The 22,280-nt window shown below is 38.8% G+C and overlaps 1 protein-coding gene across 1 annotated transcript; it reads right to left on the bottom strand.

Annotated features, from left to right (window-relative positions):
* Positions 1 to 662: 662 nt before the first annotated feature.
* Positions 663 to 22,258, bottom strand: vps41 (VPS41 subunit of HOPS complex). Its single transcript, XM_074693187.1, has 28 exons — positions 22,061 to 22,258; positions 21,723 to 21,761; positions 15,732 to 15,839; positions 14,154 to 14,231; positions 11,407 to 11,481; positions 10,452 to 10,514; positions 10,301 to 10,366; positions 8,763 to 8,882; positions 8,386 to 8,532; positions 8,236 to 8,302; positions 6,595 to 6,692; positions 6,389 to 6,518; positions 6,153 to 6,268; positions 5,938 to 6,056; positions 5,749 to 5,830; positions 5,564 to 5,656; positions 5,339 to 5,466; positions 3,757 to 3,901; positions 3,621 to 3,662; positions 3,482 to 3,532; positions 3,262 to 3,399; positions 3,120 to 3,174; positions 2,853 to 2,993; positions 2,611 to 2,747; positions 1,436 to 1,535; positions 1,299 to 1,343; positions 1,125 to 1,204; positions 663 to 1,008 (listed from the first exon to the last, which is right to left on the bottom strand). The coding sequence occupies exons 1-28, from the start codon at positions 22,079 to 22,081 to the stop codon at positions 928 to 930; spliced, it is 2,565 nt and encodes an 854-aa protein (XP_074549288.1). The 5' UTR covers positions 22,082 to 22,258; the 3' UTR covers positions 663 to 927.
* Positions 22,259 to 22,280: the final 22 nt, after the last annotated feature.

Raw genomic sequence — 22,280 nt, 5'->3', positions numbered from 1 at the left:
TTTTAAAGTGGTACCTTTTGATTAGATTTTAACATGTTTAATAATTTTTCTATTGTTGTTATTGTTCAGCTTGGATATTTCTGATTTCAATTGAAAGAATAAGTTTAAATCGGGTCTCTTAAGTCAGCTGGATGTCAATGCTTTCAATGGTTACTTATATTCACTTATGTATTTATTCCACATATTTTCCAGCTTTTCCTTCAAAGCTTCTGTTAATAGATAGAGAGCAAAACTGTTAAATATTTATGACAAAAAACCGTGTCTGTTTTTCCCAGCACTCTGAAAAGATCATAGATAAATACTCCAAATGATTCATTTTGAAATCAGCTTCATGTACGATCATCAGGGTGTTAGTTTGCTTTCTAGTCACATATTTATCAGTCTAGATAATCAGTTCTTGTTAAATTGCTACCATTTTCTTGTATAATAAAGCTTAAGTATGGAGAATAGAGTAATATGTTTTCTTACCCTTGGAGGTAAGCGTCTTAAGAAATTCTGATGAAATTACATTTTACTTTTTGAGATACTGCAGATGAATTGTAAATAATTCACTTTTTACATTTATCTTTAATTTCTGTAAGATTTTACCACAATTTGGGATATTTTAAGCATATTTGCTGAGAAAACTTGCACAATTACCAGACTCAAACCAAAGCCATCAGCATCATAATCTTTATTTTACAGATGTAGCAGACAATTCAAAATACAGACGAGCTAGGCAAGTGAAGTGCTTTCCAGTTGTTGAATGCAAACATACGATGACAGTTCAATATAAATATTAGGCATTTTTTTCACCAGAGTACAGTTGAGTGACTGAAGGAAAGTTATACTTATTGATCCATGCTCTAACGTGTGTTAGTAAAGAGAGCTCAGCAGGGGTGAGAGATAAAAGCATCAATAATGAAACTGTTAGTGCATAAATGGATGTTACTTTTTCATCTCTAGGATTCCACTTCCTGGTCCACGCTTCTTTGCACTGCAGATGTTGCAAAACTGAACTCCAGGAATCTGTAATGAGGAGAAATGTAAGTATCAGATTGCAACGTTTTTGAGTAGAACATGAAAGTTCTAGATGATAAAATCATCAAATTTTGGGTTGGACACTTTGGAGGGATGTTACTCACTGTTCCTGCAGACGGTAAACATTCCTTATGAAACATGTGTCTGCAGTGGAAAACCACCACATTAAACGATTTGGCCATGTCTGAAACACAGGTGCGGTGCAAAGATTAGCGATAGCTTGCTTTTGAATGCTGCACTTCTAGAAAACATCTGTATCACAGAACACTGAAGCCTACCTGATGGTAGTATTGTAGCGTGACATGATTCACAGATGTTCTCCTCTGAAAATAAAAGCAAAACTTTTATGAGTACAGCTAAAAGGTATTCATTTTAGGCTGTTTCTGCTACAGAAATGATAAAAACCTGCACCCACCATCGACTCTGACTCCTCTCATCTGTGTGCGATGCATTTTTTGGAGCAAGGAAAGAGAGTCTGCTACAAGGATCTTCTTACAGCCTTCCCTTAGAAGAATCTAAAAAGAAAAAAGACAAACGACTTAACAAATAGGTCATGAGCACAAACTGTGTTGTTTCCACAAAATAACCAGGGTAAAAGTTCAGCTGTCCTCCTTTAAGGACGGTACACAAAGTAGGGATGTAACTGCTGAGCTCAACTGACAACATGGTTTAGTATTTCTTTACAAATCCACTGGGAATATCTAAGTTGTGTTCCAAACTGTGCTGATTTTTTAAACTATCTCTACTGAGCTGGCAAATAAAGTTGCATTTCTCTCTATCTTTTATTTCCCACCACCTTAAGCCCATCCTCTTTTATTTACTTCTTCTAAATTATATTAGCATATTAATGTAATTACTTACTTTTATTCAGATTTGATCTAATCTGTGACTCACCTTCAATTCACTTTTAACCCTTTCACTGGTACCCTTTTAGGCCTTTATGGTTTTATCCTTTGCTAATGTGTATTACTCTAATTTATCTTTGCTTTATTATTATTCATTTTTTTAATCATCATTATAATTTAATCTTTTCATTTTTGCTGTCCTGCCTTTTGTTTTTAACTGCCTTTTATTGCCTTCTTTCTTTTTCTTAATGAGTATATGTTTTTAGCCTTTATTTTAGTTCTCATGGTCTCATTTTATGTTGCATCGTTCTTGTATTGTCTGGTTTCCTAAGACTTGTGCTTCTTGCGAGGGTCTTGTTTTTGTTTCTCTGTGCTTTTTTGTCTGCATGTTCCTGCCTGTTGTCAAAGCACTTTGCAAACTGCTGTTTATAAAGGTGCTATAAAAATAAAGTTATTATTATTATAAAAAAACATCAGTTCAGAACATGAAAGGGGTGTTTAAGTACAGCCAAAATACCAAAATCTTTCTAGTTTTGAAACACAGAAACAGACAACTTGTTTTTCTTTGTTGGCTTTTAAAATATTTATTACCCCTCACTAAATCAAAAGATATTATTTATATGGCTAACTTGCGTCTTTAATGGTTTATTGCTTGTTTGATACACCTGTACTTTAATTCAATCATCTTGAAAACAAACAGGAGAAAACTGTTACAAGTAATTTTCTTCTTATTTGAAAGTCTGACCTGCAAATTGTAGTCCTGGAGGATTTTGACGAGTGAATCTCTGAGATTTGGGATCTCCATGCCCTCCTTAATGCGATGGATGAGCAGGATGGGATCCACATGAGTGCCGATATTATTAAGGAGGCCAGTGATAAACGCTGTAGAGGGAACAGAAGACACAAAGCAGTGAGAGATGATGGGATTAAAAGAAACAAAAATGAACAAATTTTGAAGTGTTAAATTAACAAGGGGCTGTCTCGTACGTGGTTTGTCGATAGAGTACGAGATGAGGTCTTCCCAGAGCTCCGCGTCATCCTGCTCTTTGGCGAACTCGATGGCTTTGTCCACATCTTCCAGCTCCTCCATTATCATCTGCAGCGCCCGTCTGCAGTTCCCCATCCTGCCTGAGTGTGAAATGCTGGATTAGCTTCTTTTTTTCATTCTGAACAAGACCTTTCTAGGGCAGATTTTCTTTTTTCAGACATCTTAAAGAGGCAAAATTGCATACCATTGCTTTAAAAACCACTTACTGAGCAGGAAGACGGTCTCTTCCACAAAGTTTCTCTGCTGACAAACCTCCAGAGCCTGAGGGAAGAAGAGGTGAAACTTTAATTCATGCTCTTTTTGGCTTCCTGAAACATACAGTGAGATAAAATGCAGAATCTATTTTACTTTTTCAAGCGGACAGTGTGTGCTGTCTCTCAGGAACGGCAACAGATTTGGGCGGTCATATTCGGCGTACAGGCTTATCTGTCTCTCGTGGTATTTCTGGCCTTTGTGGTGGTCCCGCTTGAACAGTTTGTGGAGGTACTGTAAGGAAAAAGGAGTCAAACTAGCTCTGGATTTACTTTCTAAAGTGTGTCTGATTGCATCCAAGGTCGTGTCATCTCACCACATGCAGAAGCTCTGGTCTGTCTGCCAGCTCCTCCACCACTTTGTCTGTCTGCGAAAGAGAAGAGAAACAGCTTCAGCCGGCTGCAGATTTACATCAGACGCTTTATCAAAGAGCAAAAGGAGCAAGGTGCACTCACTGATAACTTGTCCTCATTGTCCAGGAGCATATCCACAGCTTTCTGGAATAGAAAATTGAAAATGGATCACTCAAACAGTATTTTACATTCAGATTTTGAGTTAAAGACGATAAAATGTCCACCATCTCGCTATTACCTCTTTGTCAAAGTCCATGAGGAGCACAATCTTGTCTTCTATGGAGGAGAACAGGTTGTGCTTGTGGATCAGCTGGTAAACATCTTTGTGCCTAAGTCTCAGGTAGATCTCCAAAGCTCTGTCATACCGCTGGTCGTAAGTGTACCTGCGAGCACACACGGAGAATTACTTTGTAAGATTAGACTTTGTCAGCAATTATCAAGTCAGTGAAAGTCTTTAGATGTTACAGGCAAATCTGTGAGTACAGGGAATAAAAACCCCTCAAAGGGACCTTGGTTTCACACCAGAAAGGACAGAGGAACAATAACTCTGATTTTCAAGCAGCCTAAAAGTTGTGATACCGTTGTGAAGAAATAGCCTGACAGATGTCACCCTGCATTGAAAATGATGAAAGAAAAGTACAAAAGTATCATATTTTACTTCTTAATAAGTTATCTTATGATGCAAAATGGGCTATTCATTGCATTACATAAAAGTAATTTGTGATGACTGTGCTTCAGTAACTTGCCATAATTTGTTTATCTTACGTAGCCTTAGAATTCCTGTAGTTAACTCCTCAAACTTAAAATGACGCTAAATTTTCACAATATTGTAATTTATCACATGTAGCATCATAAACATGGATCTAAAATTAGTCTGTAGTCAAATTGGGGATGTTATTTAAATTTGCTGGAGTTAAAAGAAGTTCGCTGTTATTTTAACCCCTTTCAGTCGAAAACTCAAGTTGGAGCGGTGGTCGGGAAACACATCTGAGCAAGCTAGTGCTAGGCTAGTGTTTCTAACTCCTCAGTTAAGAAAGTTGCTATTTCCTGTCCCAGAAACGGCTAAAAGTTGCTAAACTATGTCATCATCTGATGAAAAGTCATTTGCATGTAAATGTCATGGAATGATATCGTAGGAATAGACTGTAGGGTCATGGGAGAGACAGGAAGTGTGTCAAATCAACATAAACATGTTTATAACTTTGAATAAACTTTCTTCTGTCCATTCATGTTGTTTTTATGTCACAATATCAACCCTCCACCTTTATCTGCCCAGTGGGTGCTGGAGATCAATACATGCTTTCACATTACACTCCAAACTCCAGAAAGTCACTATTTTTGTTGGTTGTTGCTGTTTTGAAAAGAAGTTGCTTGAGGGATCTGAAAAATCACTAAATGTAGAGACAAAGTTGCTGAGTTGCCAACACTGTGCAAGGCTAGCCTGCAAGGCTAATGTGAAGCATCGCTAAGCAGTACACTAACGTGATTGGTTTACAGGATTTACTTTAATTACCACACTGACTGTAAAAACCCTCTAACTAATCCCCATTTCTTAGTTTTTTTCCTTTGTTGTACTTGACTGTTCGCAAATATAACAGCTATGAAACTAAATCTGACTTCACGACCCATAACATAAATCCTTGATGTGTACAAAAATAAATGCCAACACTGCCAACTGCCACTGCCACTGTAATGTCACTGAAATTCAAACAAACCACTAAGTAATGAAAGTGTAAGCTACTTTCATTCAAACGTTGATGAAGAATGATATCTAGACTTTGAATATACATCATGTTAATTTCTGTAAAGTCATCACTCACAGTTCAGCCAATGTGGTGAGCAGTGTTCTGTTAGTTGGGTCCCTCTTCAGGTGATCAGTGACCGCCTGAACGATTGCCATGTTATTATAAAGCTCTCCAGGCCATTCCCTGATCAGTGTGGCAAAACCCTTCATGGACACCAAAGAAAGCAGGAAATTCATTAGCTGAGCATCAAAACAACAAAAACATCAACTCTGGGTTTGATGCATGATTTAAAGGAAGTACCTCATAGTCGGTTTTGAGAAACTCATGCAAGATCATTTCATAGATAGCCGGTCTGAGACGCAGATCTCCTCTGGGCAAATACTGACTGATGGCCTGAGGGAAGACAGAGGTGGAGCAAGTTATGCCGGAAAACAAAACCTTAAATTCAAGTTGTAAAGATTCAAAAAACCAGAGCTTAAAAATACCTTCAACTGTCCTATGGTTTTGAATCTGTAAACTTCATTTTCCCAGAGTTCCATGTTTTTTCCAAGGACCTTCTGACACTTCCTGTGGAGAAAAGCACTTGCATTAACTTTAAAGTTTCCAAATGATCAACTTGTGAACTTCTTTGATGGATAAACCTCCTGAACATACTCCAAACGTGTCTGACCCACCTGGCTGCGCTGTCATAGTCGCCTTTCTCCACTAAGTGGTTGATGTAAGCCATCCCGATCTTCTGCACATCGTGTCTTTTGATGTTTTTAAAGCTGATCTCTGCAGCCATGAGTGCTTCCTGTCATAGTTAAACCACAGTAACATGACACACAATTAAACATATAACCACAGACTGTAACCTTTTGCAGCGTTCATAAAATCCAGCAGCACAGACCTCATATTTCTTCTTTTCAAGCAGCCAATCGATGTGGTCGTCTTGGTCTCGCTCTTTGGCCACAACGATGTCTTTGGGACTGATGATGTAGAAGAGCGACTCTCCCTCAGAATGCTCTGTTAATGAAAATACATTTATGCCTCTCTCAGCTGACATTTGATGGTCGCTGCATAATGAAATCAGCGGACAATAAAGGCTGTGTGACATTTCTCCGAGGTTGGATTTTATAGTCTCACCGAGGCGGTAGTCTCTGCACTCGTTGTCTTGGAAGTTGCGCACGGTCAGAGCGTCTGAGGAGATCTCCTCGCAGCTCTCTGGCAGAGGTTGGATGATGTCGAGGCGAGGCCGTGCTCGAAACTCCTCATCCTGGATAACAAAACACCCAACATGGCTTAGAAAACATACTTGATGTTTCTGAAATATCATGTAAAAGCATCTTCACCATGTGATCAGAGTTCTCCTTCACAAAGTAGAGGGTGACGAGCTGATCAGCCAACGGGGCCAGACCACTGATGAAAAACTCAGTCTCAAAGGCCGACACTGTTTGAAATAGACAGAAACCAAAAGATCAAAACCATTTCCAAAATTATTCTGCAAGTTCAGAATGGGAACAAACTCATTGATGTAATCTTTTTTTTTACCAAGATTAGGTCCTGGATCTTTGAAACATCAGCTTTAAAAGACATTTTTCAAGCAAGCTCTTCCTCATCAAGCATTTTAGCAGGCTGTCTTACTGAGGGGTTAAAATGTTTGTGCGGCATTATTACAAACATACCATAAATTACCGCTGATTTATGTTCACGGGAACCATAAAGTGGATTGAGCCTATGTTAAAAGTCTTCTGTAGAGGTGTGAAGACAATATCGATACAGCAATGTATTGCAATACTTTGACCTCTGATACAGTATCGATATTTCAACTCTTAATATTGACTTTTTTTGGAAAAGCAAAATTCATATCTAAGCCAAATTGGAAGTTAACTACGACTGCAGCAGACAACCTTGAAGAGCTACTTCACTTTATGTTGCCCAAAGACTGTTTAATGAATAAAACCTCAAAGTAGATTTAAAATATTTTATTTCTAAACTTGATGACAATGATTTTGATGCTGTAGAAATCCATGTTTTTCTCTCTATTTTGGGTTGGCTGGTTTAAATTCCTTTATTTTTACAGTGTAGTAGACTGCTGAAATCATAAACATAGTAACTTTTTAAAGCAATATTACATTTCTTTATGAGAAACATTGGTTACAACTATTGACATTTATTAGTTTCATCAACTGCCCACGTCTTTCATCCAGTAGTTTCTTTGCAACCTTAGTTTAATGTCACAGTAGTTTAAGTAACAAACTTGATGCACTTAATGTTTTCAAGTAAGTGCTTGTATGTAACAATGTATTTTACTTTCAGTATTTCAAAAACAATAAAGTAGAAACGTTTTTTTAAACAAATAGTTTTGACTTCATTTGTCTTTTCAATTTTGAGTCAAGTTGTGAGATTGACATAAACAAAATCTCTATTTTTTCTTTGTTAACTGTGTAGAATATTGCTCTGTATCACAACATTGTAATTAGAGATGGACACCAAACCTAAACTCATCCTTGTGACTGTGAGGGAGTGGAAGAGTAGGCAATTTTCCATGCTGGACATGAACATAGCATTGCAAGTTTATTGATGGAGAAATAAATGTAAAATTGAAAAGCTTTGAGTTTTTATTATTAAACAAATTAGTATTTGTTACCACATGAACACACACAAAAGTACCACAAATTGGTACCGCTGAGTGCCGATACTGATTGCCAGGTATCGGGCATTGGTGTAGTATCGTTTTAAATGTGAAAAGACCCATCTTTAATTGTTATGTCATGATACATCGTGAAAGTACTGTATCATGACCCAAGTATTGTTATACGTGTCGTACTGTGAGGTTCTTGCCAATTCTTATCCCTAGTCTTATGGTTTGAAGTGAAAGACATAAAGGTGTGAGGATGTGATATTTAGTCCATTGTTCCTTTTGTATGGGACTTTTGAAATTTTGCACGGGGAAGTATAAGCAGGCACGTTTTCATGCTGTGTATTTATACCAATCTCCACGTAGCGACTCGGCAGATCTCTCATTTCAGTCGGGTTTCGCTCTTTCACGACACAAATCTGCAGAGACAGGATAGAATAATTTTCAGTTCAATCAAGTGAAAGAAATAGTTACTGTGATATCTTGTGAATTTGTTGCCCACCTTAATGGAAGTACCCCAACCAACAATGAGCGTGGTGTTGTCTTTCCAGCACAGGCTGCACGGGTACATGTCAGGCCTCAGACTCGCGTTGTCACGCAGCACGTTTGTGATTCGCTGCTTGGTGCTGATGTCGTAGATTTTCACTCCCTGAAACAAATCAGAAAAATGACAGAATTGAGGATTCTCAGCACCGAGGGGCTGGTTGATGTGGGCTTCAAGTCTTTTCCTGTCATCTGCATCTCTCTACACCCCTCATTTCATGTCCGTCTTTAGCCGTACAATTTGATAAAAGTAAAAATATCCCCAAATTAACCTAAATAAGTATTCTCACAGTCCAGTTAGTGGTTTTTCTTTTTTTAATGGGGCTGGTGACTCACCACATTATTGGCCCAAGCGATGAGATTCGCTCTCCACTGGATGTTTGTGATCGAGCCTTCCCCTTCATGCAGAACAGACATCTTCCATCGGTTCAACCAGTTCCTTTCATACAGAAGCAGCTTTGAGAGACAGAGACACAAGGTATGAACAGAGTGCAGCTGTGCAGTCCCGCCTGCAGAGGGCAGTAGATGAGCAGCACATTGCAGAGGGGCAGCCTGGCTTGTTAGATTGTGAAAATAGTCTTATAGATTTAACTAAGTAGAAGTTGGTTTTACATATGTTTTAACCTAGGAACAAAATGTTGAAGACAGATTTGAGTGAGCTGCAGCGTTAGCTTCACAATCAGAGGGGAAGATGTTGTTTACATTCGAATGTGCTTAAACTTATAGTTAAGTGCAGGAAGGAGACAAAACACAACATGACGACAGTTTAACAGTTTAAATGTTGTACATTTAAGCCGAATTCAGGCTTAAACATGTTTAAAAACTTATCTTAAAAGGTGATCTCTCCATGTGATATTTTACTTTCTTCTTCCTTTCTTAGGTGCGGAAGCTATGGAAGCGAGAGGTTTAACCACAATGCAATGTGACATGAAGGAGGCCTCCCAACTATTTTGTTGATTGCACTTTAATGTTGAGGCCTTGTATTGTGGCTGCTGTAGAGGACAAAGCCTGTCATTCACATTCCCTGCATTGTTGCTGTCCTTACTATATAAAGTAATCCAGAAAAAAAGAGCATAATGTTACCAAGGATGCCAAGGGAAGGTTGTATAGGCTCTTTAATTCAGCGGTTGGGCTATGTTAATAAACAGTTTGCTCTACAAAGAGATGATATGACAAAAGAACTGTGGAGACAAAATTGAATTTCCTTTGACAGGATGTGGCTCCCGTTGAGGCTTATTGATTTTCATCACAGGCACATTGTGGAGGCCTTCACAACTTGGAACTGAGAGGAATCAGCGGCAATTGAAAGAAAATGGCAAAGTAACACTAACAATGGGGTTTCATAAAAAAGTTGTTTTTCCTCACCCCAGTTGTGTAAATGTCAGTTTACTTTATTTATGGATGTTTTTATAACCATAACACCACTTCTGAGCAGTTTATGCTGGAGTAATTGGAAGGTGTTTTTATTTCCCTCTAATAGATAAATTACATGTGGAAGATATTTTCTTTTTCTGTAGTAACTAAACACTGGTGACAACTTTCAGGAAATCCTAAGACCACGTCCCCCTCTTGATAATGACATCTACTTGCTGCGCTAGTGAAGCGTTGCCTTTCAAACACTGTTGAGCGAACAGCACTTTGTGAAAATGGGCAGCTCTCCCGAGAGCACTCCAAGCAAAGAGACAGAAAGGTAAGAGCCTTTCACACCAGACAAAAAGCCTGTGCGTCGCCTTCAGCCGGGTTAGAGTGGAAAGGTTTGGAGGTTCTGGTGTCATCGGACACAATCAGGAAGAATTATTGTCACGAGATATGTTGAAAATGAAGATAATGACTCCAGGAGTGAAAACAAAACAAAAAAGACGACTTGAACGTACCTTGTTGCCTCCTGTGACAAACTGTTTGTAGTTTGACCTCGTGAACTGAGGGTGCAGAGCCACCACCTTGGATTGAAACACGAGAAATGTCTCAGATTATGGAGGAGATGTTTGCGATCTCAACACATGCACGTTGATAAAATGAACTCACTTTGATGGGACAGTCGAAGTTCTCATGAAAGCCCTCTCTCGTATAGAGTCCGAACACTTGAACCTGAAACAGAGATGAGACGGCAGAACAGGAAGCAGAGGTGAATAACTCAAAATGTCTCCTTTAATTGCTGCCTCTGCAACTATCCGGGGCCAGCGGGGGGAATTGTGGTCAGAAAAAGACTTTGATTGGCTCCCTGCATCTCCACTGGGTCACCAATTAGTGGACAAGTTGATTCTTTGAACCCTGCAGGGTTTAGAAACACGAGTCCTCATCTTGGGCTTGACCACAGTCTACTACAACAAATCCTAATGCGCCATTAGAGCACATGACACCCAGTCCCTCTGTATCTGAGGCCAAAGAAGTAGGCGGCTAATATCAAACTCTGATGCAATCTCCTTTTTTAACCGCACCAGCGACTAAGGATTAAGTCAGATTTTCAAAGGATTAAAAGCTAACTGTGATGGTTGAGGGCGACACTTTTTGCAGCACTGGTTTTAATTGTGTACTCTACTTTTTTGTCTGACAAGATCTTGTTTTTGCCACCGCGGTGCTGGGGGGAAGTGCTATCAGAGAGCATATCTTGACTATGAAATCCATGAAGGATGGTGGTAATGATGAGAAAAGACAAGATAACAGCAAGGTGGGGAGCATGGAGAGGGTATTGATAGACGGCTGATGGCTGACTGACAGCTCATCGGATCAACCCTTTCCCCCTTTTCACTCTTCAGAATCGGAGGAAGCTATTTATAAATTCTTGTGAAGATATAGCACCGATAAAACTTGAACTTAATGCTCACATCCCCATCTAAAAATTCACCTCAGCATTAGCATAAAGTTTGATAACATGAGTCTGAGGATGAATTATAGAAGATGAAGAACACTGATTGGTGATTTTTCTCTCTCTGCAGGCCCAGGGATCAGTAACTGGTGGTGATGAGCGGAGAGATCTCACCTTCCCATCCTCGGAGCAGATGCCCACATGCTCACCACTTTCATCCAGACTGATCTGGTTGATCTTCACTGAACTCTGAGAAGACACAATATCAAGCCATCTTATTTTAGCAGCAGGCAAATATGAATCTCTGTGGCTGGCCGATGTTGCATGCTGACACTTAACCCCGCTGGGTGAAATGCAAGAAAAGGCAAATATGTGAGTGTGTAAAGGATGTGATGATGAATAGGGCTGTGCATATGGTGGCTTCAAGGTATCTACTGCAAAACAGAAGCCTTATAGAGCGTACTTCACTTACTGCAAGTTAAAAAAAAATCTCATTACACTTAATATTAGCCACACTGACCTGATATGTCAGGATATACATCTCGCTTTGAGATGCTACAGCCCACAATTAAGGGCTGAGTTGAATATAATCTGCACAAATGACTGCCGATGCAGAGAGTAAAGTTGTCTTGAAACACTTTTTGCTATAAATAAATGGAGTCCTTAAAAACTCCATGTCCAATTTGTAGTAAAAAATTCTTATCAAACTCATTATGAGCCACATTCACTTGACTTATCCAGAAAAATGTCTTATTTCAAGGTATTAGAAGACAAAAATGACTTGTTTGTGAAGTTTTGTGATATAAAACATGCCTGACTCAAGAAACTTATCCCCTTACTTTTCTTACCTTGGCAGATTCTTTTTTACTCACTTTAACCAACTCAAGCTTCATATTTGTCTGTTAATATCGTTAACATTTTTCTGTACCTATCAGGTAAATGCAGCTCATATTGAGTCTGAGATGCATTCAAAACTTTAGAAAACATTTAATGTTTAAAACATTTGTTCAGATATCTGTGTTGCAGTGTAGCTATGGTTTGTAATATCTTATAATGAGAGTTAAATCCTGATATTGCAGGCTCTTAAGGTTTTCAGTTTCAGTTTATTTCAGACAAAGAAAACTGTTAAAAATAAAAACAGTCAACTTAAGGGTACATCATATCACAGTTGCTCATAAATAATAAATAAAAGTTCAGTGTAGTGAGGTATTTCAGTGTGTAATGAGACAAAAACACTTGGTAAGATTTGTGTTTTTGCAGTGGATGGATTGCGCTGGATTTTGATTACAAGTCAGCAACTGTGTTCAAAAAGGCTAAAAACATGTTCTTTAAATTTTGCTCATTCATGGCTGGTTATTAACTGGTGTACTTTTTTGGTCATGTCCAGCTATTTTAATTGAATCTTCTCAGTTTAGTGGAAACAATAAATCAACATCAGTCACTACCAACGACAAATCCTTCTGCTACATCCTGTTTTACATGATACAAAGGTAAATGTAAGGACTAGCAGCCTGCTGGCTGTTATACATGAGCTAAAGTATAACGGCTTCATGTAAAAGGCTTGGTCATAAATCCATCAGGCTGAGAACTCAGCGGTGTCACTTCTGTTTATTCTTTGTTACTTTCAGGCGATGACTGATAACCGGCAGCAAGTTCTTTAGGTAAGTAGGACTTGAATCAATGCGCCCAGCAGGGATGCTACGGTTAGAAGCGTGTGTGCAGGTACAGTCGTGTAAAACTATCCATTTGTACTGCAGGCCAAATGAGCCTTAATTACTGACTGTTTTTGATATGCAAATCAAATCATTGTTCAGGATCATTTTCTCTGGACTGAGTGAAAAGACTTGTGGAAAGTTAGAAGTGGCACTAAACGCTATACTTTGAAGCCTATACAAAGGGACACTCTGACTTACTCATGAATAAACCTATTTGTATATGAAGTTTAATAAGCATAAATAAAAATCTCAGTCTTGTCTATTGAATAGAAAGCAGCCAGTAGCCTGTTAGCTTAGCTTACCATAGCCTAAAACAGGGAACAAATATGGCTCTGTCCAAAGCCATATTTGAGTAGTTCCCCTATGTTTCCAGAATTTAAGCTAAGCTAAGCTAAGCTAAGCTAAGCTAAGCTAAGCTAAGCTAAGCAGCTGGAACATTTAACACAAAGATATATCATTGTCATAAATCTCCTTTTCAAAATCTTTGCTAGTTTTCATAGCCAGTACGTGTTTCCAGCAACATGCTAATTCTGGCATAGCACCACATTCAAAATATTAGCATACTAACATGAAATAGATAAAGAACAATTAGCATTATTTTTTGATAATAACTATGTTTGCACTCTATTCACAGGTGGTTAAGGCTGCTAACGTTTAAGTCAAATGAGAAAGCGTCATTTAATTAGCAAGTGTAAAGCTCGGTAACTGAGAAAGCCATTCGATCTGTTTTACTACGTTTCCAGAATTTTGCTAAGCTAAGTGGCTAAAACATGTAACGACGACATATAATGTTGGTGTAGCTCTCCTTTAAACAGTGTGGTGTTAAATAGCCAGTAAGTGCTGTTCTTAAATGTCTGTCAGCAAAATGCTAACTCTAGCCATTGTTAAAATGTTAGCATGTTGATATAAAATAGATAAATGCTTATGAGAATTATTATTTATTGATAATAAATATATAAGCGCTTTAAGCATTTAGAGCACTGTTTTGCTAACAGCAGAGGCTAATGGGAAAGTCATTATCTATGGTAGTAGTTCAGGAAAAAAAAGGTGCTGAAGTGGCCAAGAAAAAGTTATTAACACCACACTAAGCATTAATATTTATAGCAGTTTTATCATATAATTATGAATATTAGCACGGCTCAGAAAGTTGTCCCAGTAGGTGTAAATTACTTCATTATTATAATCCAAGGGATTTGATGTACTCACAATTTCAAACTTCTGAGTAACATTTCCCTGGATATCCAGCAGGAACACCTTTCCAAAGTGTGTACCTAGAGCAAGAAACTGACAGAGGAAAAAAACATCTGTGAATTAAACCAGGGTACATTTGAGACAAATTCAAGATTTAGGAGAAAAAAAATCTGGTGCTGATGAAGGCTGGGGAAGAGGATAAAAAAATAGTTCCTGAAGCTGGAGCGAGTGACATGGGCAGAGTGGGGATTGGGTGGGCTTGGAGGCAAAACTGTGAAATTGCAGGGGATGGAAAAGCCCTATTTATTAAAGCATACAGTGTGAAATGGCATTTTTTCCCTCCTCAAATTAAAATGCTTAAGCATAATAAATGCACTGTACATCTGACTTCTTCCCATGCTCCCAATGCAACCCAATCACCTCCCTACACAGCACAGAGCTATTATTTCTCCTGAGCAGCAACTGGTCTGTGTTGTGTGTTTCAACACAAGTGCATGTGAGAATTAATGCGTGTCCTTGTGTGTGTGTGCGTGTGTGGGTGTGTGTGAGTGTGTGTGTGTGTGTGTGTGTGTCCACTGGGACAAAAAAATTATAGAAACTGGGGGCTTTTGGCATTAGATTAAGTGTGTGTTCTTCCACCCCGGCCCCTGCTCCATGCCCTCCTCCTAATCCCCCTCCCTTCTAGACCAGCATGTGGATGTGCGGCGAGCCCACCATGCTTCAGTGCAGTCTATAATGAAATGCTTATATTTACAGGCACAGCTGAGCATGTCAGACAGAGCCCCCTGCAATCTCCCCAAATAAAATAACCCAAAATAAATAAATAAAGGGTTCAACCTTGTGAGGCGGAGCGACTTTTAAAGGGATTTATCAGAAAGGAATTGTTCAAATGAAATTCCGATTCAAACACTTAAAATATGAGGCAACATAAGGCAATGTGTGCTGCTGGTGGGTTTAAAGGTTGTGGGAGTTTGCAGCAGCAGAGGGGGGTTGGTGTGACCGCACAGGTAGTTACATGGCAGAAGCAAAGAAATCCCAAGAAGAAAGACAGTCAGATCAAATCTAGAATCTCAGCAAAGCGATGTCTCTCGCTGTGGCACGGCTGTTATTTTGAGGTTAAAAAAAACAACAGGGACCAAATCCTCAAAGTAAAAATAAATAAATGAAAATCAATAGTGGTTAATAAAACATCAGGTGAGGAGACATAACTGGCTATGACTTTTTGCTCTGCTCAGGCGTGCATGTGTGCTGCTGGTGCCACAACGATTAACCGTCTCACAGAGAGTGGCCCTCTTAAAAAATATCAGCATTGGAAAAACAGAGGAGAGGAGCGAAAAATATGTAAGAGTGGGAATAAAAAGAGGAGAAGACAAAGGCGCCTGGTGTCTTTTGATGCACCTCCCTGAGTGGAAAAGCAGGGGGAGGTGAGAAAAGAATGGGCTGCCTGCACGGATTGAAAAAAAAAAAAGAGATGAAAACTGACTTTGAAGAGGACATCCCTCAAATGTGTGGATAAATAATTTGAAAATTGTTTTATAGAATGGCAGACTACAGATTGAAATGCCCTTGTGGTTGCTGGATTATAACCCCTACCTTGTCATGGACGGTCATACAGCTGGCTGCGTCCTTCTGGAGGATTTCCGTCACATTGTTGGAGAGACGCTCGTACTTCAGCTTGGGCTCCTCCTCGCTGTCCTCCTCCTGGTGGAGAAAGTAAACTGACTAAGTGGGCCCCTGCTTGAACATTGTCTTAAAGGCAATCATTAAAACTTGCTGTAAACTGAAACAAACAAAAAATCTGTCCAATGGCATGACAAATGAAAAGTATTTTTAGAAAGGAGTATGTGATTTTGTGTGAGTATAATTAAACTAGGTATATTGGCCCCTTAAGGTTAATTTCACTAGTTCAGCCAAAACCAATCACTGAAGAGATCAAATTTATGAATACAACATGACAATTTGGCAGCGTGCCTTTGTTTTGTGGGCCTTTCACAAGCCAGGGGAGGAGAGAGCACATCTCCCCTTGTGATCATTTACATACATAAAAAGCTGTAGCAGGGAGAGCACATCTCTCCTGTCATTCATGTATAAACATAAAAAGCTGAAGCAGGGAGAGAACATCTGGCCTTTTTTCATGTACATGCATAAAAAGCTGAAGCAGGGAGAGAACATCTCTCTTCTCTTTCATGTGCATGCAGAAAAAGCTGAAGCAGGGAAAGCACATCTTTCCTCTCTTTCATGTACATGCATAAAACGATGTAGCAGGGAGAGCACATCTCTCCTCTCTTTCATGTGCATGCAGAAAAAGCTGAAGCAGGGAGAGCACATCTCTCCTCTCTTTCATGTGCATGCATAAAAAAGCTGAAGCAGGGAGAGCACATCTCTCCTCTCTTTTATATACATGCATAAAAAGCTTAAGCAGGGAGAGCACATATATCCTCTCTTTCATGCACATGCATGAAAAGCCATGGCACGGAGAGCACATCTCTCCTCTCTTTCATGTGCATGCATAAAAAGCTGAAGCAGAGAGAGCACATCTCTCCTCTCTTTCATGTCCATGCATAAAAAGCTGAAGCAGGGAGAGCACATCTCTCCTCTCGTTCATGTGCATGCATAAAAAGCTGAAGCAGAGAGAGCACATCTCTCCTCTCTTTCATGTCCATGCATAAAAAGCTGAAGCAGGGAGAGCACATCTCTCCTCTCTTTCATATACATGCATAAAAAGCTGAAGCAGAGAGAGCACATCTCTCCTCTCTTTCATGTCCATGCATAAAAAGCTTAAGCAGGGAGAGCACATCTCTCCTCTCTTTCATATACATGCATAAAAAGCTTAAGCAGGGAGAGCAGGTCTTCTCTCTTTCACGTAGACGCATAAAAAACTGTAGCAGGAAGAGCACCTCTCTTCTCCTGAGCAGCAGCAGCTCATTTATAAAGTCACAGCAGGGGATCTTTGCTGCATTCCATATGTAGAGTTCCCAGTAGGAAACTCCGAATTCAGGGGTAAACAGTTATTAAGCTCTCATTAAATTCTTTTTTTTTTTTTTTTTTAGAAATTCTGACTGGTGTTTGTCACAATCAACAATGCACAATCAAAACATCAGTCCTTCACATGGTATTACATTTTTCCGACTTGGCAACTGGAACACCCAACTTAGAGATGACGTCATTCCCACTCCCGACTTCCCAGTTCCTAGTACAAAGTGGCGCTGTGTCCTTTTTATTAAGCAAAGCTTAGTGCATATTGAACTAGTTTCAGTCCACCCAAAAAGAGGAACATTCCACATTCATTCAACACTTACTTCCTCTTTCAGGTGAAATTTGCTTGCACTGAATGCCGAGGTGTACTCAGACCTGCAGAGTCCTACTGAATTCAACCACAGCCCGATAGCAATCGCATTAGCTACATGTGTCGATTGAGCTATGCTCAGTCCCTTCTCAGGCTGACTAAGCTCATAGTCTGATTTCTTCAGTTGAATATAAACGCCGAGCTGACAATAAATTTGACACTGGTAGAATCGCACACAGCATACAAGGCGGTGCTGGGATGGGGATGGGTCGTAAAGTGGTTTGCAGGGTGAGCAGCAGCTGTAGGCAGGCTGAGCATTTCAAGATGTACCTACCCATTTTGCATTTTGCTTATTGGATGTGTATGTTATCAGCTGAGCTCTCAGCTGTTAGGGACCCGTTTTACGATTTAGCAGGTGATGATTTATGGGTTAAGCTTGACTTTGATGATGCTCAACTAGTGGTTTGTGGGGATAGTATTTGAACAATATTTGCTTATCAAGACTCAAGATGAAAAAAAAGAAGAAAATCAAAATAACTAACAGTTTTTCTGACTATACAATCATTTAAATATAACAAATAACACTATAAAGCTTGGGGATTAATTGAGAAAAGGCTCCATTGGCACCGATTATTAATACAGGGGTAGTTTGAGCTCCTTCTGACTGACATGGATTTGATTAAACAAGAGCTAGTTACAATTTTCAAGAATGTTAAAAGGGTTGATTGTTTTAAGCTGCATTCCTCCAACAATGTGAAGAAAGAAGTGTGTGTGTGTGTGTCCTGCGTGTATCAGGAAACGGATACACAAAGACAAATTTCCATCACCTGGCGTGAAATGCACCTTAAAGTTATTTTTTCATCCCCAGTGACAAACATGAACAGCACCATTTCATAAAGTAAACTTAAGATATTCTACACTTTCCAGTGTGAGCCAACATTTGCGGCCAGTCACAGCCTGAATATTACCCATAATTCAGTTTATAACCAATGCTGCACAGTCTGTGGCTGCCCAGAGGGTGCATCAACTCAAAACATTGTCTGCCATTATGTGCTGCTGGGTTGGAGGTGGGGGACAATAGCGTGGAAAAAATGTTATTTTCAAAAACAATCCTTTCCCACTCAACAACGCCATATCGAGGCTATTTCCTGTGTATTCTGCTTGTGAGATTTCTGATGCGAGGGCATTTGTCATGGGTTTAACCGTGTATCAAACAACAATAGCAAACTTCATCCCCACAGAGAATTTACCCATTTTCAAACTTTTGCCATCTCTTGTTAGTCGTCTTTTGTGTTTGTCAACTCCTCAAGTGGTCTTTGTTCTGTAATGGTTTGTGCCATATTTAACAGGCTGAACTTCTTCTGTCAATCACCTGGATTTCTTTTTCGAATATAACTCCCCACTTTGCCTCAAACCAAATGTACAGAATAACAGGAAATAATAGAAAAACAAAATTGTTTTTCCATCAAATATTTGGTAAAATTAATGTGATTACTGTAAATTTAGGGGTAAAGATGCAGCTATGTATTGAGTCATCAATAATCTGTGTGCTGTTAAAGAAACTGGCAAATGTTTTGATCATCATCAAAGTATTCTTAGGGGTATTTTTTACAAAAAAAAAACAAAACAAAAACCAACAGAAAATTCGTTTTTCTGATTCAAGCTTTTAATTTATGTTTTTTTGGCATTGGCAAGTCTATAGCTACAATATTTTTGAGCCTGGGAAAAACAAGACATTAGGGATTGATGAGGAATGTGATAGACTGAATAGACTGTGATGGACTGCGAACAAATGCGATAAAATACAATACGAAACAATGTGACATGATGCCATACATCATTTTGACTGAATATTATACAATACATTATGATACGATACAGTACGAAAGGATGTGATGTGTTGTGATGTAACATGATGCAATACATATTGATCGTAATGATAAAATACCATATGAATATTTTTTTTTTCAGTTTCTTGAACTAATACATCATCTTTCAAGAAACCTGACCTTCAAAATGTTCCTATGCCATTGTACGGCAGATCTTCGTTTACTTTTACAAACAATTCCGGCATGAAATAAGACTGTTTTTATGGAGAGGTGAATGTCGCTCATTTCGTGTCTTATAAAAGTCTTAATGATTTTAATGGAAAAATATCCTATACCTGGGGATTGGTACTTTTCACATTTTCCCGGTACCTGGCAATTGGTATTGGTTCTCAGTGGAACCAATTTGTGTGTATTTGTGAGGTAATTAATATTAATTTGATTTATAATAAAATCTCAAAAATTTTCAATTAAAGAGATTTTTCTATTTTCCTATTTAATTGCCTTTTCTTCCTCACAGTCTCACGGTTGTGTTAAGGCATCGAAAACATGGTACCATTTGATTTTACATGAATCAGAACTCAGCACCACAGACAGAATTCAGTCTGTAGCTCTGAAAGTACCTAATTTGGTACCCATCCTTACATATACCTAAACATATGATAATGAAATGTAGGTTGAGACAGAATATTTGAAAATTTTGTTTTTGTTTTAGTGCTACAGTGAGTAAGAATAGAAGCAATAAGTCTGTGAAAGCAGTAACAGTATGGCTGTTTTCCAAACCGCCTATTACACTAGCAGTGCCTACTTTTTTGCCTGAAAGTCAGTATGTAGTAAATAGTATGCGAAAACTTTCAACATCTGCAGTAAAATAAAAATCCCCGGATGACCTACTGATCCAGGAAAATGTCTCAGTATGCAACGGACCAGTCGATCTGGCATACTGTTTCCCACAATGCATGGCACTAACGCTGTTTGGTAAATTACTGCCATCTACAGGAATGAGTCGGCATTATTATTACAACACAACACTAACGTTAGACGGTCCGCGAGGTAGAAGTGAAGTGATGCAAAGGAACACCTGTAAATCTTGTCACTTCCAGTAGTGAAAGAGGTGTTTACTTCTAAAAATCCATTAGCCTATATAAACCACTAACTCACTTGTTAAACTGGTTGGTGGATTATATAGAAGTGTTTTTTCCATCAGCTGTAAAAAATTAAAATCCCTTTCAGATTTATTTTCAGTAAACAATATAACTTGGTGTAAGATTAGAAATCAATTATGATGATTCTGTGTGATATGATTAACAAAATAACTAAAATGCTGAGATCTGCCCATAGATTGTTTTGTGCATTTATAATAGAGGCAAAAAAACAAAAGCAAAAAACATAATCTGTAGCTCCGCTTCTGAAACTGGAAACCATAGTAGTATACTACAAAACAGACCCAACAGAACAGTCATACTACATACTACAAGCAAAAGCAGTAGGTAGTATGTATTGCATGTAGTATGTAGTATGGGGTAACTGTACCACTGTACCCCAGAGTAAGGAAAAAAATAACTTTGACTATATGGATTGTTCAGCATCAAAAACAAGACCAAGCACAGCCTCTCAGACTACTTCAGACTAGCTGATCAAAATAACTAAAAGTAGTGATTAAAGGTGGGTAGTCACTTTCAAGATCTACTATTTGACTAATCTGCTGATATCGGCTTTGAGTGTAGAGCACACAGATGCCTGCTGCATTTGTTCAGTGAGGCTGCTGTCAACAAGGTAACAGCATCATCCAACAAGAGGAATATTATGAGAAATTTCATAGAGATTAATTAGCTCTTTGTAGCCTCAGTGAGAGTTTTTTGTTTCGCTGTGTTGAAGATGCCTGCACAAAGAGAGAGAACAGGATATGAAGCTTTTTTTTATATGACAGGAGTATTTTTATACCCCACAACAAAACGTTTTCTACTGAGAGGTGCAAGCATCTGCTGCAGCCTCTGCCTAATATTCCATTCTCTGCTTCCTATAAAGACAATCTCCCCTTCCTGCGGAGCTTATGTGTAAAGCTATATTTTATTTAGCCTACTTGTAATTCTCAAAAGCACAAGTGTACTCAAACATGCCAAAGCTCAGTCATAATATTGATGGATCTAGAGAGCTATCTGTAATTCATGAGTGTTTGACACCTCTCAAAACCTGACAAAGATCCGTCTGGGATCAGGCCGGGTTGATAAAGGCAGGGTATGTGTTAAAGTCCTTTCAGTCAACTACAGACTGTATTTGAGTTCTAAAATCAGCCATGCTTGAGAGAACCATGCACACCCCGTCATCTGCAGATGAATTTTTACTGACATATTGGTGCAACTACATGACATTGTTAGAGTGAGTTTACTCACAGTCTCCTGTCTACCAACATTTCCTCTTGCTCTGTGTATATTTAGAGGTAAATGAAAGTGATGTTATTGTTTTTCTTACCTCAGACTCATCTGTGAATTCTTCACTTGGTTTTCTGTCCTGATGAAAAATAAATATTAAGAGAGCTTCAAAAACACATAGAGGAACCTGCAGTTTTACACGTTAGAGATACAACGCTGCTCGACATAAGACATACATATGCAGCATGTATAATCACAATAACATCGCATATTTACCCTCCAACTGCTAAAATGCTGTTAAATAGTAATCATACATGGTGTCATAATATTAAACGCGTGTGTCATCAGTATTCCCATATCAAATTCCTCTTCTAATATCATTGCATATACGTATAAAACATCAACATTGGCCAGCTAACGTTAGCATTCTGAGCTTACCTGCTCTTCCACTTCCGCCATGGTTATCCCCTTTATCCGTAAATAATGACAGTTATATTTCAGTTCAGCCCCAGAATGCGCATTTTAACGGTCCATTACATCAAAATAATGCTTTTTTCACGTTAGAAACAGATGCTAAACAACAAAGTGATATGTGTCGATGCTCTAGCTGTCATAAGTTAAATCACATGACGAAAGGAAAGCCGCGAGGCAGTATGGG

Source organism: Halichoeres trimaculatus, unplaced genomic scaffold, assembly GCF_033239565.1.
Source record: "Halichoeres trimaculatus isolate MK-OKI-2021-1 unplaced genomic scaffold, fHalTri1.1 fHalTri1_scaffold_18, whole genome shotgun sequence".
NCBI lineage: Eukaryota > Metazoa > Chordata > Actinopteri > Labriformes > Labridae > Halichoeres > Halichoeres trimaculatus.
The sequence above is the reverse complement of the archived record's forward strand: the minus strand, read 5'-3'. Positions and strand labels throughout refer to the sequence as shown.